General features: G+C 59.0%; 2 protein-coding genes across 4 annotated transcripts in view; one reads left to right on the forward strand and one right to left on the reverse strand.

Moving 5' to 3' along the window:
* The window catches only part of RNF123 (ring finger protein 123), a 45,287-nt gene that overhangs the window by 653 nt on the left and 28,873 nt on the right, over positions 1–15,761 (reverse strand). For all 3 annotated transcript variants that reach the window (XM_069865490.1, XM_069865488.1, XM_069865491.1), the window contains 7 exons: positions 11,945–12,084; positions 11,573–11,761; positions 9,958–10,033; positions 9,035–9,119; positions 676–818; positions 309–403; positions 129–214 (listed from right to left, as the gene is read on the reverse strand). In XM_069865490.1, the coding sequence (XP_069721591.1) occupies positions 129–214; positions 309–403; positions 676–818; positions 9,035–9,119; positions 9,958–10,033; positions 11,573–11,761; positions 11,945–12,084 (814 nt within the window). The remainder of the gene's footprint in view (positions 1–128; positions 215–308; positions 404–675; positions 819–9,034; positions 9,120–9,957; positions 10,034–11,572; positions 11,762–11,944; positions 12,085–15,761) is intronic.
* Positions 1,770–4,255, forward strand: AMIGO3 (adhesion molecule with Ig like domain 3). The gene has a single exon (XM_069866104.1). It carries the CDS (start codon positions 1,770–1,772, stop codon positions 3,285–3,287), a length of 1,518 nt encoding a protein of 505 aa, XP_069722205.1. The 3' UTR covers positions 3,288–4,255.

The raw sequence follows: 15,761 nt of genomic DNA on the forward strand, positions 1-15,761 counted from the left end.
ATCCTAAGGTCTCATCTCAATCTCCCCCCTCTCAGCTTCCAAACGTTCCCCCTCATTCTGTCCCTGCCCCCCCGACCAAAATCCCCTCCCCGGCTTTCCCGACGAGGGTCCCGCCTGCGGCCACTCACTTGCAGGACTTGTGGGAGCAGGGTCTGAAGATGGCCGAGATGGGGTGTGCGTAGCAGATGGGGCACAGGTCCTCCTCGCTGGTGGGCTGGGGGGGAGGCAGTTAGCAGCAGCAGGAGAAGCCCTGGGTCCCAGGGCAGCTGTGCCAGCGCGCGGGCCGAGCCCGGGGACGGGGGACTCACCAGCGTGGTGGCAGCCGCCTGCTTGGACTCCTCACTCAGGTGGTTCAGCATCCTGTCCACCTTCGCCAGCTCCTCGGCGCTGATGTACTCGGTGTCTGCGGGGACAAATCAGGCTGTGGGGGGCGAATGGGACCCACGAGGTGCCCGAGGCTGCTGGGTGATGCAGCGGGGGCTGCGGCCCCTCGGGGACCAGCCTGATGCTGGGGACAGGGATCCCTGTGCTGGGGACAGCAAGCGGGACAGAGGGTGCTGTGAGGGGGGGAACTGCTGCCACAAGCGGGACACAGCGCATCGAAGGGGAGCCGCGGACCCTACCCCGGAGCCACCGGCAGCCCAGCCCAGCTCCCGGGGCCGCACCGACACTTACAGGTGTGCAGAGAGAAGTGGCGCTTGTCGGGGGCCGGGGCAGCCGCGGCCAGGGCCGAGGGCTCAGCGTGGCCCAGCAGGTACTGGATGGAGCGCAGCTGGAAGCAGGGGTCCGCCAGCAGCACGGCGGTCGCACGCTCGGCCCTGCGAAGGGACACGGTCAGGGCTCTGCCGCAGCAGCACGGGGACACGGGGCGCTGCCCGCCGCACGGCAGGGGGTGACGCAGAGGCGAGGGGCAGCGCCCAGGCCGGGAGCCCCGGAGAGCCCCGCGGGGACAGGCCCAGGGCACACGCAGCACCCGGCCCGGTGGCCCCCGTGTTCCTGGCTGGGCCGAGCCGGGAATCGTGCTCCAGCGCAGCCCAAGAGCGGCCCCCCCCGCCTCCTGCGCCCGAGGCTCCCCGGATCAATACGGTGCATTGGCGCTCCCCGAGGCGGCGGTGCCCGTGGGGCCTGGGGAGCGGCAGGAGCCGCCGGCCCCGCGGGGGGAGCCCCCAGCCCCGGGCTGCGGCTACCGAGGGGCCCCCAGGGCGAGCGCGAGCCCTGCGAGGCAGGGGGGCGCCGCTCCCCCGGCTCCCACCGCCGGCGGGGCCAGCCGGGGCGGGCCAAGGGCACCGGAGCGGCCGCCGCCCCCCTCGCTGAGGAGCAGCGCGGGCTGCGGGGCGGGGCGGGAGCCCGGCGGCACCGGGCGAGCCCGGGCTGGGGCGCGGGGGGGGAACAAGCGGCCCCTCCCCGGTGGGGCCTTTGCGGGGAGCCGGTTCCCCGGCCGCGGGGGTCGCGGCTCCGGCTCGGGGCGGGGCGCTGGGGGCTGAGGGGGGGCCCCGCCCCGGCCCCGCCCCCGGCCGCGGCACCAATGGGCGCCCGCCCCGCGCCGCCTCAAGAGCAGCCGGAGCGGGACGGAGCCCGCAGCGAGCGCGGAGCCGCCGGCCGCGAGGTCCCCGCGCTCCGGGGCGGCGGGAGGCGCCCGAGCGGCCGCTCCCCGAGCCGGTGAGATCGCGATGCGGCCCCTCCCCGCGCCGCCGGGACACTCCGCCGCTCGGCACGGCCCCCGCTGAGGCAGCGCCCCGGCTCGGCTCTGACCCCCCCCGCCCCCCGCGATGGCCCCGCGGGGCCCCGCAGCCCCGCTCCGCGCGGCGAAGCTGCTGCCGCCGCTGCTGCTGCTGCTGCTGCTCCCGCCGTGCGGCCGCTGCCCCGCGGCCCGCGGCTGCCCCCCCGCCTGCATCTGCACCTCGGACCTGCTGAGCTGCAGCCGCCGCGCCCTGCGGGCCGTGCCCCTCGCGCTGCCGCCCGGCGCCACCAGCCTGGACCTCAGCCACAACGCCCTCGCCCAGCTCCGCGACCGCTGGCTCGCCGCCCTCCCGCGCCTCGAGGCGCTCCACGCCGGCCACAACCACATCCAGGAGCTGTCCCCGCACGCCTTCCACAACGCGTCCCGCCTGCGGTACCTCGACCTGTCCTCCAACCACCTCCGCGCCGTCGAGACGCACTACTTCGACGCGCTGCTGAGCCTGGAGGAGCTTCTGCTCTACAACAACCGCATCAAGCGAGTGGACGAAAACGCCTTCGCCAGACTGAGCGGCCTGCGCAAAGTCTACCTGAGCTGGAACAACCTGACAACCTTCCCCTTCCGCTCGGTGCAGGGGCTGGGCAACTACAGCCTCCGCACACTGGACCTCTCCTCCAACAGCCTGAGCAGCATCCCCGTGCAGGAGCTGGCGGCTCTGCCCGAGAACATCAGGAACGGCTTGTACCTGCACAACAACCCCATCAGGTGCAGCTGCCAGCTCTACGTGATGCTCCAGCGCTGGAAGCGGCGAGGTTTCAGCTCTGTGAAGGATTTCTTCGAGGAACACACCTGCAAGGTGTCCGACGACGTGCCCCGGTCCCTGATCAAGTTCCTCAAATACAACGACATGTTTGAGAACTGCTCGGTGGAGTCGGAAGAGGCGCCCCCCGTGCCCTTCCCCGTGCTGGTGGGGCAGCCCCTCCTGCTCACCTGCAACACCAGCCTGCCGCCCGCCGCCACCTACATGTGGATCTCCCCTCACCACGAGCCCATCAAACACCCGGGGAACAGCAACCGCTCCGTGGAGCTCTACCGCAACGGCAGCCTGAGGATCGCAGCCGCCAAGCCCTGGCACTCGGGGGTCTACGTGGGCTTGGCCATGAACAGCCCCCACAATGCCAGCAGGCTCTGCGAAGTCAACGTGACGGTTCACTACCCCAAGCCGGACGGGGAGACCTTCAGCACCGGCCTCACGACCCTGCTGGGGTGCATCGTGAGCCTGCTGCTCGTGCTCATTTACCTGTACCTCACGCCCTGCCGCTGCCTGAGCTGCTGCAAGAAGCCGGCTCCTCTCAGCCCCCCGCAGGAGTGCAGCGCCCAGTCCTCCATCCTCAGCACCACTCCCCCCGCCACCGACGCGCCAAACCGCAAGGTCAGCGCCAACAAGCACGTGGTCTTCCTCGAGCCTGTCAGCGAGACGCAGAACGGCAAGATCCGCCTGGCCCTCGGCGAGGACTTCCCTGATGTCAAGCACCCCAAGGTCCTGCAGCTCAAGTCGGACTCGGAGTCTATCAGCTCTGTCTTTTCGGACACCCCCATCGTTTCGTAGCATGGAAGAGATGGGAAGAGAGCCGGGGCCTCCCAAGAGCTGTTCTCTTCCATCGCTGCTAGAAGCAGGATTATCAGGCATCCCCCAGCTTGACCGCAGCCGCAAGGGCAACGGGCATTACCTGCAACCGCTTCAGCCACGAGCTCCTGGCAGTGCCAAGCAAGAGCTCCTTGCGTAAGCCGCTGGCAATGGCCTCGTTAGCACAAGGGTAATGCTGACAAACCCCACACGCCTGAGAAACCCCAGCTCCATTTGGGTAGTTGAACTCCGTAACGGTGATGGCGGGGCCAGCAGCCTGCCCCGGCCCCGAGACCCAGCCTGGTGCCACCACCACGGACCCCCGGGCCAGGGATCAGCCGTGACGAGTGCGGCACTGTCCTCGCTCACGCCAGAGCCCCTGGGATGGCGGTGCCGCCGTCCTTGCCCCGTCCCTGCTGGTCCCGCAGCCGGGAGAGTGTGACCCTGTCACAGGGGAGTCCGCACCCCTCCACGAAGAGGGCCACGCAGAGCGGACGGAGCTCAGCGCCTGCCCAGCCACGCAGCCCAGCAAACAGCATGAGCTTTCGCGTCCCAAGAAGCTGTTAATAGCCCAGGTAAGATTAGGTGCTGCGCTACAGCGCTGCCCACACTGCTCCGAGCTGCCCGTGCCATCAAGGACAATAAGGTCTCCGCTGCAGCACCCTCCTCCACTGCTCCTCCTTAGGCAGCCCAGCGCTGCCGAAGCACAGCGATTTAGCAGTAATCTAATGAGCCTATCGATAAATGTGAGTAATCCTCCCCTCTCTTGGGTCGTAATTCTCTAGTTACATTGGAATAAAAATGCCTATTTTTTTAAGTTGATGCTGGGCTCAGTGTCTCCTTGCCCTTGCAGAGCAGCGGCGCGGAGCCACCCCACGTCCCACAGGCGCAATGACAGGAGGCTGAGGAAGCCCCAAATCCCTGCTGGCCTGGCCCATGGAGCCAGGTGATTCCCACAGGCTCGCAGGCTTTGTTCCCACTGAACAGCCCTCGGCGAGGGGTTAAACATACCGCTACAGAGCTGGTGGCCTGGGGATGGTGCAGTCAGTGGGTTGTTCTGGGGAGGGCAGGTCTCCGGTGAGGGCCAGGAGCTGGGAAGGAGCAGCAGCAACTGCTGCACGTGCACATCTGGACCGCAACAGGGACACGCAGGGTTTGATGTGGGGGAAAGGCACCTTAGGAAGAAGGGCTCGGGATCCCAGCACCCTTCGCAGACGGAGCCCACCCACCTCAGGGGACTCCTGCCCCGCTTGCCCCAGCGTCCAGCCCCGAATCATCCCGGCACAGGGAGTGGCTGTGCCCCCCAGTACGCCTGCCTGATCCCACAGAAGGATACGGGTGTCTCCCCTCTGCTGGCCCACTGCCCTCCACAGCCAGGGCGGGAGCCAGGGGCTGCCTGCAGCTCGGGGCTGCCTGCACCATCGCTCAGACACAACCCCAAAACCAGGCCAGGACCCTGAGCAGAACAGCCCCAGCCCTGGGACCTGTGCGAGGAGAAGGTCCCTGTGCCACCACAACAGCGCTAGCACCCATTCAACTTTTTCAGCCAGGAAACAAGCAGTATTTTTCCCAGCAAAAAGTCAGCTGTGCCCAAAGCTCCTGTCAGAAAACCCTGTCTGTCTGAGGAGAGGAAATCATTTGGGAGAGCAGCAATGCTGAGCCAGCTGCAGCCGCCCCGTGCCCCCGACACTGACACCGAGCACCTCCGTGCAATACGTGCCCTGCTGCCGTGCGCCCTGTGGCCACTGGCAGACGATGGGATGTGGAGTGACAGGTCCCACGGGTCTGCGCCCTCAGTCCTTGTTGCTGCCGGCCCTGATCGCCTCGCGTTAGCACACGGCTTCTGACGAGCCCAGGGTGCTGCCAGGGGTGGCGAGGTGCTTCAGTGTCAGACAGAGAGGTGAGTGTCAACCTGCCCCTCGAGGACGGAGCCGAGGCAATGCCATCCTCTAGCTTTGCACCCACGCAGGCATCCCCTGGGAAAGTGAGGAGATGCTGCTGAGAGGGTCTAGGTCCAAACCCAACACCGGCGCCGCCCTGAGCGAGGTGAGCACCTGCCAAACCAGCGCCGAGCGCATGTGGAGCACACACCGCATCAACACCGTGTCTGCCTCTGAAAGGCGAGGGGACGTGCTGCTCCAGGCTCCAGCACCCAGAGTGGGTGCTGCCCACCCGCTGCTCTTCCATTGCCACCCTTGTAGTTCTCCTCACCTTCCCACCTAGCGCTGCCAAGATCAGCTTCCCGGGCACCAGCATCCTCAACCGAGGGGAATGAGTGAAGCTTGGGGAAAGCTCAGGCCAACTAGAGTGCAAGAAAAGCTGCTGAGGACCTCTCTAGGGACACTCCAGCCTCGAGCTCTCCAATCCCGCAGGAAGGCTGAGACCTGCTGTGCTGGGAATAGCACAGCTGAGGTTTGGATCAGCACCACTCCCAAGGGCTTCCTGCTGCCTTCACCCAGGAAAACCCTGCTGCTGCATTTCACACCTTTCTGATGCTCAGGAAGGACCCCGCACCATGCTGCTGCTCCAATGAGCCAGATGAGGCCGTCCAAACTGCCAAAGCAGTTCATTAAATGGCCTTAAAGGCAAGTCATCTCAGCAAGGAAAAACAGCCACAAGCACAGGCTTCCTGACAGGCAGGGGTTGGGAAATGTAATGGATGGTCCCCAAGGAATACGCTGTGCTCTCTCGGCAGCCATCCGCAGCATTAGAGCCCCGGCGTGCTGCCAAACCAGCCTCCCGCTCCCGGACTCTGCAGGGTAAAGTAACGGGGCAGCACAAAGCACGGCAGCCCTCGCACTCAGGGCCTGTGCGTGTGGGGATAGGTTTTGGGGACCAGCCTCCAATGCTGACTCCTGTCTGCCCTGACAGTTCACACCCCAGCCAGGGCAACAGGGGACACACTGAACACCATCCTGCACTGGGGCTGACACACAATGCACAGCACTGGATCTGTATCCCTTCCTTATGCTGCTCATGGGTTTCCAAAGAGCTCAAAGCAGTGAAGTCTGGTCAGATTCCTTTTTTAACCATGAAACCTAGGTGTGAGCTAGGGACTTCTCTGTGCTCTGGCTCACACCATCCCCCGTACGTTCCCCATGAGAAGAAATGCATTTGTTCTCTCCCCAGAGCACAGGCCACTCCATCCAGTGACTGAGATGTATGATGTATCAACTGTCTCATCACATCCCCGCCTGGGCAGCGTTCCCCTTCCTTGTGTTTAATGGCTCTGGTTGGTGCCAGGAGTCCGTGGTGAGAGGATGTGATCCTAGCTGAGCGTCTTGTGCTGGGCAAGTGGCAGCTGAGGCATCCAGCTGCAGCCTTGTAATGTGGCTGGATGAGTCGGCAGGGCTTCAGCTCTTCTAACTCCCACCTTTCCCCACTGGAATGGTTTGTCCCCATACACAAGACCTCACTCCTCCAACCTAAGGTGAAGCTGTCCCTGTCCCAGGGCAAAGCTGGCAGCACCCTCCATTCAAGCACCTGGCACAGCATCCGCTCCCTGGGTTAGAGGCAACCGGGCAAATCACAGCTAAGCCAAGGAAGTCACCCAAGGTCCTGTGCCCTGTCCTCCTCCTCTGGGACAGGGCTTCCTCATAGGGAAGCAGTCAGGGAAACGGCTTGTGTCCTCAGCAGTCCCACAGAGAAGTTCCTAGGAGCACACACGTGGGCTGTATAACCTCACTCTGATTTCTGGTAACCTGGGAGCTGCCAAATGGGACCTGGAAGACTTCTACTCGCTTCCTGCAGTACCTGGGTAGAGCGCTTCCAAGGAGGAAAAAAGCCCACACTGTTACCCTGCTAGCTGCACTGGGAGGATGAGAAAAAGGAGAAAGGAATAAGGAGAAAAACTCCTCCAGTCCTCAGTTCAGAGAGTGCTGCACAGAGCGTGGGTGGCTCTGTTCTCCCTGCACCGAGAGGCACCCTGCCTGCTGCCTCGCTGATCAGGTCAGGCTGCCCATCCCCTTGGCTCTGCTAGCAGCAGAGGGTCTCCAAGCCACTTGGCCTTGGTATTTTTGTCTTGATTGACCTAAATGGCTCCCCGGCACCGTTTGCTTGCCTTTTATAGATCAGTGATGTCTCAAACCTCAGATTTAGTGCAGGGCTTTGCAAAATTACATAGAAGCATTTTGGTTTATAGACGTTCCTTCCCTAGGATTCCTCCTGTTTCACCTTGTTCTCTTCCTGCTCAGCCAGGTCCACTGTAAGGACACGATGCTTTGCCTACATCATTCTCCCATTTCCTATTTATTTCTGCTTTCCAGTGCACAAGGAGGTGAGTAAAAAGCCCTTGATGATCAGTCAGACACTTGCCACCTCCCTCTCGCACACCACAGCACGGCACCTCTGGCTTGTGACTCCACAGCCCAAGGACCGGAGGATGCTGCTGGCAGAGAGGAGACAGCGCTGCCTGGCGAGGTTCAGCCCCTTTGACACCAGCTGCCCAGGTTTCCCTGACCCAAAGCAAGACAAAGGCAAAGGAGACACAGCTGGGAAGCTTTTGTCTCCCCAGGACTGAGAAGGACACGATCCTCATCACACTACCGTCACCACAGTGCGCTTCAGAGTGTGCTCTGAGGGTCAGAGAAAAAGCTTTATCACTTCCCCTCTTTGACTCTACAGGTGATCTGGTCAGGGACAGATGTTCAAGGACAGGCAGCCAGGGAAGGACTTCTCGTCCTGCCTGACAAGCAGGGAAATGCTTTATCATCTCCCCACTTCCCCTCAGGAAGAAATGTCTCATTGTGGCATCAAATTCATGATGCTCGCCCTTTCAACAGAGCAGGGTTGTGGAGGGAAGTAAAATCCAGCCCTGTTCACAGTCCGGAAAGGCCACTGATCAGTGACCTTGTGCTAAGCTCCAGGCACTGTCACACTTGGGGCTGTGAGACGGGTGCAGCAGCCATGGGAGGCAGGATATAATTAGATATATTTATGTACATCTTTGAGTCCTTGAGAGAAGAAGCTGAAAGACTGGCTGCAGGGTTGAGCTGCTCGTCCAGATGGGGCTCCACTCTCCGCAAAGCCAGAAACTATCATGATCTCCAAAGGCAAAAACAAGCAGGACTAGCAGTGCAGACAGAAAAGCCCCATCTCCAATCCACCAGGTCAGCTGTGGCTTTGTCTGGCCACACCACTCCCCCAGAGCTGTCTCTCTGAAGAGCTGGTTACCATAAAGACAAGACTGACTCCATCTGAAAATCAGCATCATGCAAGTGCCTGGAAAGAACATATCTCACCCTTGTGCCACAGGTCTGGGCAGCCAAAGAGCTCTGCACACATTTTGATCCCTCCTTAAGACGTGTCCAGAGCGAAGGAGCTTTAATGGACTCCCTTGCGTCCACTGCTGTGTGTCACAGCACTCTGCCTGCACCATCCCATCGGCACAGCTCTTTTACACATGGTGCCCACAACCTCTGACGGCAGCCGTCCTGCTGCACGGAGCGCCAGACTGCATCCTCGGGAGGGGTGCGTGAGCTGTCGGTACAGCACCCCACAGCTACCTCTCCCGAGAGCTTTCCTGAACCACGGGAAACCACCAGTAGCACAGGGATGCAGCTGAGGCAGGGGCATGCGACCCCTTGGCTTCTGCCTGCCTCATGCATGTCTGCTTAACCTCTCTTTGGCCCCCATGCACCTCCGTTGCTCCTGCAACACCTCCCACAGCAGTGGCTATTGCAGCGCCCAAAGCAATGTCACGTGTACTTCCAAAGCCAAAAGTCACTCACCCCTGAACATCGGTGTCCACAAGCAGCCGGACCAGTATCCCCGTCACAGCCACAAGGATCGGGTAATGATCCACACTCTCCAGCCCTATGGAAGCAAAAGAGAAAGATAGAGGCACTGCCACCGCAGGACAGGCAGAGCAGGGCTCACTGCAACCTCCAGACCTGGTGGCAGAGCAGTCCAGGAGGTCGGGACCGCGGGTTTCACTGAGGACAGAGGAGTCTCCCCACTAATGTGAACCCCAGACTCAGCACTGCCCTCACAAAGCCTCAAGAGGAGAAGATTGTTTGTCCCCTCCTAATCAGGCATGAAAATCCAGCTGTTGCACATGTAATACAGGATGCCCACAACAATAGCCAGAGCTGGTCTCTGCTAACAGGCACAGCTCAGCTGCCCACAGCCACCTCCACCAGGCAGAGGCTTCTGGTGGTGCAAACAGCTTCCCCCAGCACCTCAGTGCACCCTTTAATCGATGCAGAGCAACCAACGCTGCTGCCTGAACTGCAACCTGTCCGGGGCCCTAACCTTCCAAACAGCCTCCGCTTAACCTTGTCACAGCAGCGTCTCACAAGGCAGCTCTCTGCCCAAGCACAGCAGGGCGGCTGCTGCCGCCACCGCGGACAGCCAGACCCACACATCAGTGCCTCGTGAGGACAAATCCTGGAGGGAACCGGGCTGCTGGGCACACAGAGAATAAAAGCCTAGGAAGGGCATCGAAGCTCAGGTCTGCCATGAGGGTTTACCTGTCCTCTGAAGACCTGTGGCAGTCTGCGGCACCAAAGTGGCTTTCCCAGCCAGGGCCGTGGCAGGCCTGAGCTCTGATCCCACGCCCCTCTGCGCCCACCCTCCGTACAAGCCATCGCCCTCCCCAGGGGCACGGCTCCAGGCCTTTCCAGCGCAGAGGGGCAGTTAACCATGGACTCACCTGGCAGACGCAGGTTGACTACTCTGTCAAACAAGTTCCTTTCAGCTGTCACACGGTTCAGCACCTGGTTCAAGAGCTGTGTGGGGAAAAGCAGAGGGGGTTTGTATTTCTCGGATGGGCCTTCCTATGAATGGCTCGGGCTCAGTACCTGGGAGCCGGTAGATGCACACAGGGAGGCTCGCTCACAGTCCTAGCTTGGCACGGGCACGGAGCGAGGTGGCACCACATCCCAGGGGTTGTACCAGACTCAAACACCCCAGGGAAGAGTCAGTCTGAGGTCACAACACCTCATCTTCCACCTAAGTCTGAATCCCACCTGCAGATGCCACTTCTGAGGATAAAAGCTGTTGGCAAGCAGAAGCCACAGGCCCTAGGACAGCCACAGGCCCTAGGACAGCCACAGGCCGTGAAGAGGGAGCTGGCAGCTGCTGTGGGGCAAAAGCAACGTCAGCAGGGAGAGCGCAGTCCAGGTCCTGGCCTGCCTGGAGACAGCAGCAGGACAGACCTACCAGCCCTGAAGCATGAGATGAGCACAGAGAGGAATCGCTTCTCTGCTGGACAGAGCAGCACCACAGGCAGAGAATTCTGCCCACGACCAGCAGAGAAGGATTCAACTGTAAAGACACTTAATTAGCCACATTAGCTCTCACCCAAAGCCCCAGTGGGATGAGCAGGGACTGCTCCGGGCTTGACACAACTGCTACAAGCTGTGCACCAGCTCTCAGACACAGCATCCCTTTTCCTGTCGCCCTCATGCCTGCAGAGCAGAACTCTGCACCCCACGTTCAGCAGTGGGGCACGGCTTCATAGCAGCACCAGAACGCTGAGGGCCTCTCGCTTTCCCCCTCCACGGGAAGAAGCCCTGGATCTGAGGCTGAGCACTTCCATCAGTACTGCTGTCCTAGACCCCACCGCGTCTTGCTTTGTCTCATGCTCAGAGCTCCGAGTTTCAGCCTTGAAGCAACACAGCCCTTGTGGTCCAGCTGAGGTCAACACGGCTGCTCCCCACTCGCTGGCTCAGACGAGAACAGCCTGTCCTCAGGGCTGCTCAGCTTTAGAACAGGAACCAATTTACTAGAGCCTGAGGGGCATTGTGGGTTGGAATGGGTCTGTCCTGGTCACCCTAGCAGTGAAGTGGAGACATTTGGTTACCATAGTCCAAGACTGAGGGAGAAAGGACCACCACACCTGCCCAGACACTGGGGTGTGTTCCCTGTGGTGCCAGTTATGCTCTCCACAGTTCTGTGCCCCGATGTACCACACCTCCACTCCAGATTCCATGGCACTGCTCATCACAGGAGCATTCAGCGTTTACTAGGTGGAAGAAACGGGCCACAGCCACTCTGAAGGTAGAATTAAGTAGCTGTCACCTTCCCTCCTAGTAGGGAGAGAAATCAGCTGTGGGCAGACCGGTTGCAAAGAAGGGAAGCATGTGACATGTAGTGATTTTAGGGAGTGCCACTGGTTCCGCAGCAGCTGGGTTTGCTACAGCAGCTTTGGGAACTACAGCATTTGCTGCAGGAGCCCCAACCTCACAGCAGACATGGATGGAAGGCAGAGGGGCCCCCATGCCCCTTCAGAGGATGCTTCTTCACACCTCGATAAAGGGTGATACCTGGGCAAGCCTTCGAAGCAGCAGCTCTGACGACGGGCGATTCCAGTCAAGAAAGATCTCCGGTGCCAGTGTGACAGTCATTTCCAGCACCCTGAGCAAGCTCACCGACAGGTCAAAGCACGTGGCACACACCTTCAGCTGCCGGCTGTCCACAAAGTTCCTCTCCAAGCGCTCTGCTGCCTGCTGGATCTGCCAGGCAATGGAGAGAGTTTAACAAGACGCCCATTCCAAATGGAGGGAGCTGACCCCCATCCAGCTCAGCTCCCGTGTGTGCCATGGAATCTCTCCAAGAGCCACGTTTTGAATCTCGCTGCGTGTAGGGCACAGGCACCCATCGAGTGCCAGACCCCAGAGCCCCAAGAGCAGACTCACCTCCTGAATCATGCCAATGAACTCAGAGAAAGCCCAGTTCAGCTGGTTGAGGACGCTGTTGAGGAAGCTGGGGGCCAGGTCGCGGTCGCTGCGGAGCAGGTCTGCCATGTGCCGCTGCAGCAAGGTGGAGGGACACGGCTCTGAAACCAGACAGCAACAGCTTCAGCAGCCTTGTCCTGGAGTGGCCGTGGATGATTAGAAGCCTGTCTGGCCTCCAAGCACTTTTTGCAATGCCAGCCTGAATTAACCAGGGAAGAGCCCTAGGTCCTCGCTGCTGCCCATGTGTGCGGGAGCAGTTTCCTGCAGCCCAGCATCCCTCCCACTCAGCTCAGCGTTAATCACTCCTGATAGCAGCGTGGCAGCAGTAGCTGCCCAGAGCCAGCATGGCCACCTCTGGCCTCACGTGGCCGTGCACACTTGTCCGCATCTGAGGAGGAAAGTACCTGTGAGATCCCACTCTGGAGAAGGTCCTGCACAGAGCTGGGGCGGCTCTGCCCTCAGCAGGCGGGGCTGAGCCCCAGCACACACACACACATATCCCCACAGCGCCTCTGTGTTTCTCACTCTCTAGAGCAGAGACGGGGTCAGACCCAGCAGCGGGGTCACACAGCCAGCGCTGCGTGGAGCACCGGGCCCCACGCACAGGCGGGGAAAGGAGGGGCGCACAAACGGCACAGATGCTTCTCACGGGGAAGAGCACCAGAGTCCAAACCCCAGCCTGAAACTTGGGGCTTAGAGAAAGAAACTTGAACACATTTACCAAGGATAGGAACAAAAAAGAACTCCAACTATGTTTCACTTTGCTAGGAGCTCTTCATAAGTGAAAGCAGGGGGAACCTCTGGCAGCACCAGCACAAAATCACAGATCCTTAAGATCGAGTCCAACTCTAAACCTAATACTGCCAAGCCCACCGCTAACCCATGTCCCTAAGTTCCACGTCTACACATCTTCTGAACCCCTCCAGGTATGGTGATTCCACCACGTCTCTGGGGGGCCTCTGCCAGTGCTTGACAACCCTTTTGGTGAAGAAATTTTTCCCAATATCCAATCTGATCCTCCCCTGCTGCAACTTGAGGCCATTTCGTCTTGTCCTGCCGCTTGTTACTTGGGAGAAGAGACCAGCACTTGCCTGGCTCCAACATCCTCTGGGGGAAGTGGCACCACGGTGCCCAGAGGAACAAGCTGTGCTGTGACTAAAGGTCTTTGGGGAGGCAGCCTGCTTGAAAGGCCAGCACAGGCAAAGGTAACACGGGGCAAACTCCATCACACCTCTAGGGATCAAGAAGCGAGGCATAACTACAGGCAGCTGCTAGCTAGGATTAATCAGAGAGGGATGCCACCACCTCGAATGGAACGGGATAAAGATTCTGTAAACACCCACTAGCAAGAGTGTTATGTCTCCCAGCGCATAAGCACTCCCAGCAGGCCAATATCTTGGCTTTGATCCTGCCTAGAAGCACATCTTTGGGAGGGATTTCATGACAACAAATATCTTTGATGTCCTCCTCCCCACAACAAGTACATTCCCAACCCTTGGCCATGCCCGCTCAGCGACTTCCCAAGCCAGACGTCCTTTCTCTGGATTTAGTGACTTCTGAGGACTTCCTGCTCAGTGTCCCCCTGAAACTGTGCAAGACTTTAGCAATAATTGTGTCCTTGAGTAACGACTCACAGCTACATTGTGCGCAGCAGGAAGAATGTGAATTTGTGCTTGGCTCCTACTTGCTTTATTTCATATTTGTTCTTTATAGCCTCCTCCTTCTCATGGGAGAGATGGAGCTGCTGCTCTGCAGCCACCTCTTCCAGCCAGCTGTGATTTCAGACCTTCATGACAGTGTTTCAACCAGAAGCAGCTCCAGCCTCTACCGTTTCCCATACAGCAAAGGTCACACCTTTTTCCCCTTCATCACTGCTCTCAGAGCCTTGACAGTTCTTCCAGATTTGCTTTGGAAACGTAGAATTAGAAGCGCACACAGCATCCACACCACAGGAGCATGGTGGAGTTGCCCAAAACCAGAAGGTGGTGTGGTTTAGTTCTGTACCGCTTTCCTCGCAATTGTTGTTGTACAATTTGTTCCTCTGACTGGGCATCAGGTTGGTATTTTCCAGATTACAAGAGGATGACAGTTCAAGGATAACTCTTTTGTAAGATTCGTAGTACAAGATCCTCAGGAATTTGCTGGCAGCAAGGTGCAAGCTGAGAAGCCCAGGAGTCACCACTGGAGCCCACCTTGTCTTCTCTGTCAGCGATGGGCAAGAGGGCACAGCACATCTGAACCAAATCTGCAGATGACAATAAGCAAGGGGCTTTGTCCCAGGTGCTAGAGGCACCCTGGGAAACTTGAGGACTGGGACAGAAAGCCCAATGATATTAAACAGGAAAGAGAAACTTTCACATCTGGGGAAGAATGATCCCAAGTATCGGTTGTGGCTGGGAAACAGCGGTCTGGGCACCATCCCATGAGGAGGTGTAGGGCACAAGCTTGAAGAGGGCGCAGGCGAGGGCTTTTGCCACAGCTGAGAGGCGAGGGATGGTAGGAGGATGCGTTCAGCAGACAAAGGGAAGGTGTCACCCCTCTGCTTGGCCTTGGGGAGGTCAGACCTGAAATACCATGACTCTTCTCTCAGAAGGGTGCAGACGGAGCTCACTCTGCAATCTTGTCTCTATGGGTTATGCTCAGCTTGCAGCCCACTCATTTTTAATCCCATTTTCCCTTCCCCTTCACCACTCCACATTTGGCAATGCTGGATTCCACTCATGTTTTCTCTCCCAGTCATTCAGAACTGAAAGGTCCTTCTGCAGGGTTGAGCTTTGGTGTGAGCTTTTCCCCAGCCTCCCCTCGAAGCGTACAAGGTACTTTTTATCAAAACCACCGACACAGTAGCCCCCTTCCAGCCTTACGAGCACCACAGCAGCGCTAGGCAGCGATCACCACTCCTGGGGCTGAGCTCTGCGGGCTGTCCTCTTGGTCTGTCGCCAAAGCATCTCTTACCAGCATTTCAAGGCAGATGGATCTCAACATGAATGGCCCAGCCAAAGCCTCTTTCATTTGAAGGCCACTTTGGCTTTTTGAAGGATGCTCTTATGCTTGTCATTCTGATATTTAGCCAATGCCTATTTCCTGAAGGTCTTTTTCCAATAAGTGGTGTGAATTCGCTCCAAACCTCCAATTCTAGGTTCTTAAATGCTTTCCCTGCTGCTGGCAAAGGCTGTGCCAGTCTATAAAAGCATTCAAAAGCGGTGTCTCTTGTCAAACTTCTCCACAGTCATGTGGGGTTTTTTAAGGTTTTAAGCTAACACCAAGAAACACTGGAGTTCCTTGGCTTGTGTTGCTCCCAAGAGGATTCTGCATCCAAAGATACTGTGATCACTGCCGCTCTTTGAAAGCAACATCAGGAACCAGCCCTGGGCTACAGCAAGAGCAGCTTTGTTCCCTGCATGGGTTCCCAGATCAGCTTCTCCATGGGGAATCACTAGTGGTATCTAGAAATCCAGCCATGGTGTTAGACCCTGGTCCTGTTTGTCCTCTTCGGCCAGTTCTCGTTTGCTGAGGCATTTCCAGTCATGTTGCAGTCACCGCTGTCCTCCTGGGTGATGACGCAGCCCTTGCCATTCCAGACAGGGACCTCATTCCACAGGGACTCTGCAGATACTGAGTGGCACGTCATTAGCATTTCTAAACCTTGTAACTCCTTAATACAAAAGCCACTCCATCTTGGCTTAGCCTTCATTTAGCAGATAAAGAGCAGTCACTGGAAGAGAAATCAGTGGTTTTTCAAGGCCAGAAATTATGACCTCAATACATTTAATGCGGG

Source organism: Phaenicophaeus curvirostris, chromosome 11, assembly GCF_032191515.1.
Source record: "Phaenicophaeus curvirostris isolate KB17595 chromosome 11, BPBGC_Pcur_1.0, whole genome shotgun sequence".
NCBI classification, from domain to species: domain Eukaryota; kingdom Metazoa; phylum Chordata; class Aves; order Cuculiformes; family Cuculidae; genus Phaenicophaeus; species Phaenicophaeus curvirostris.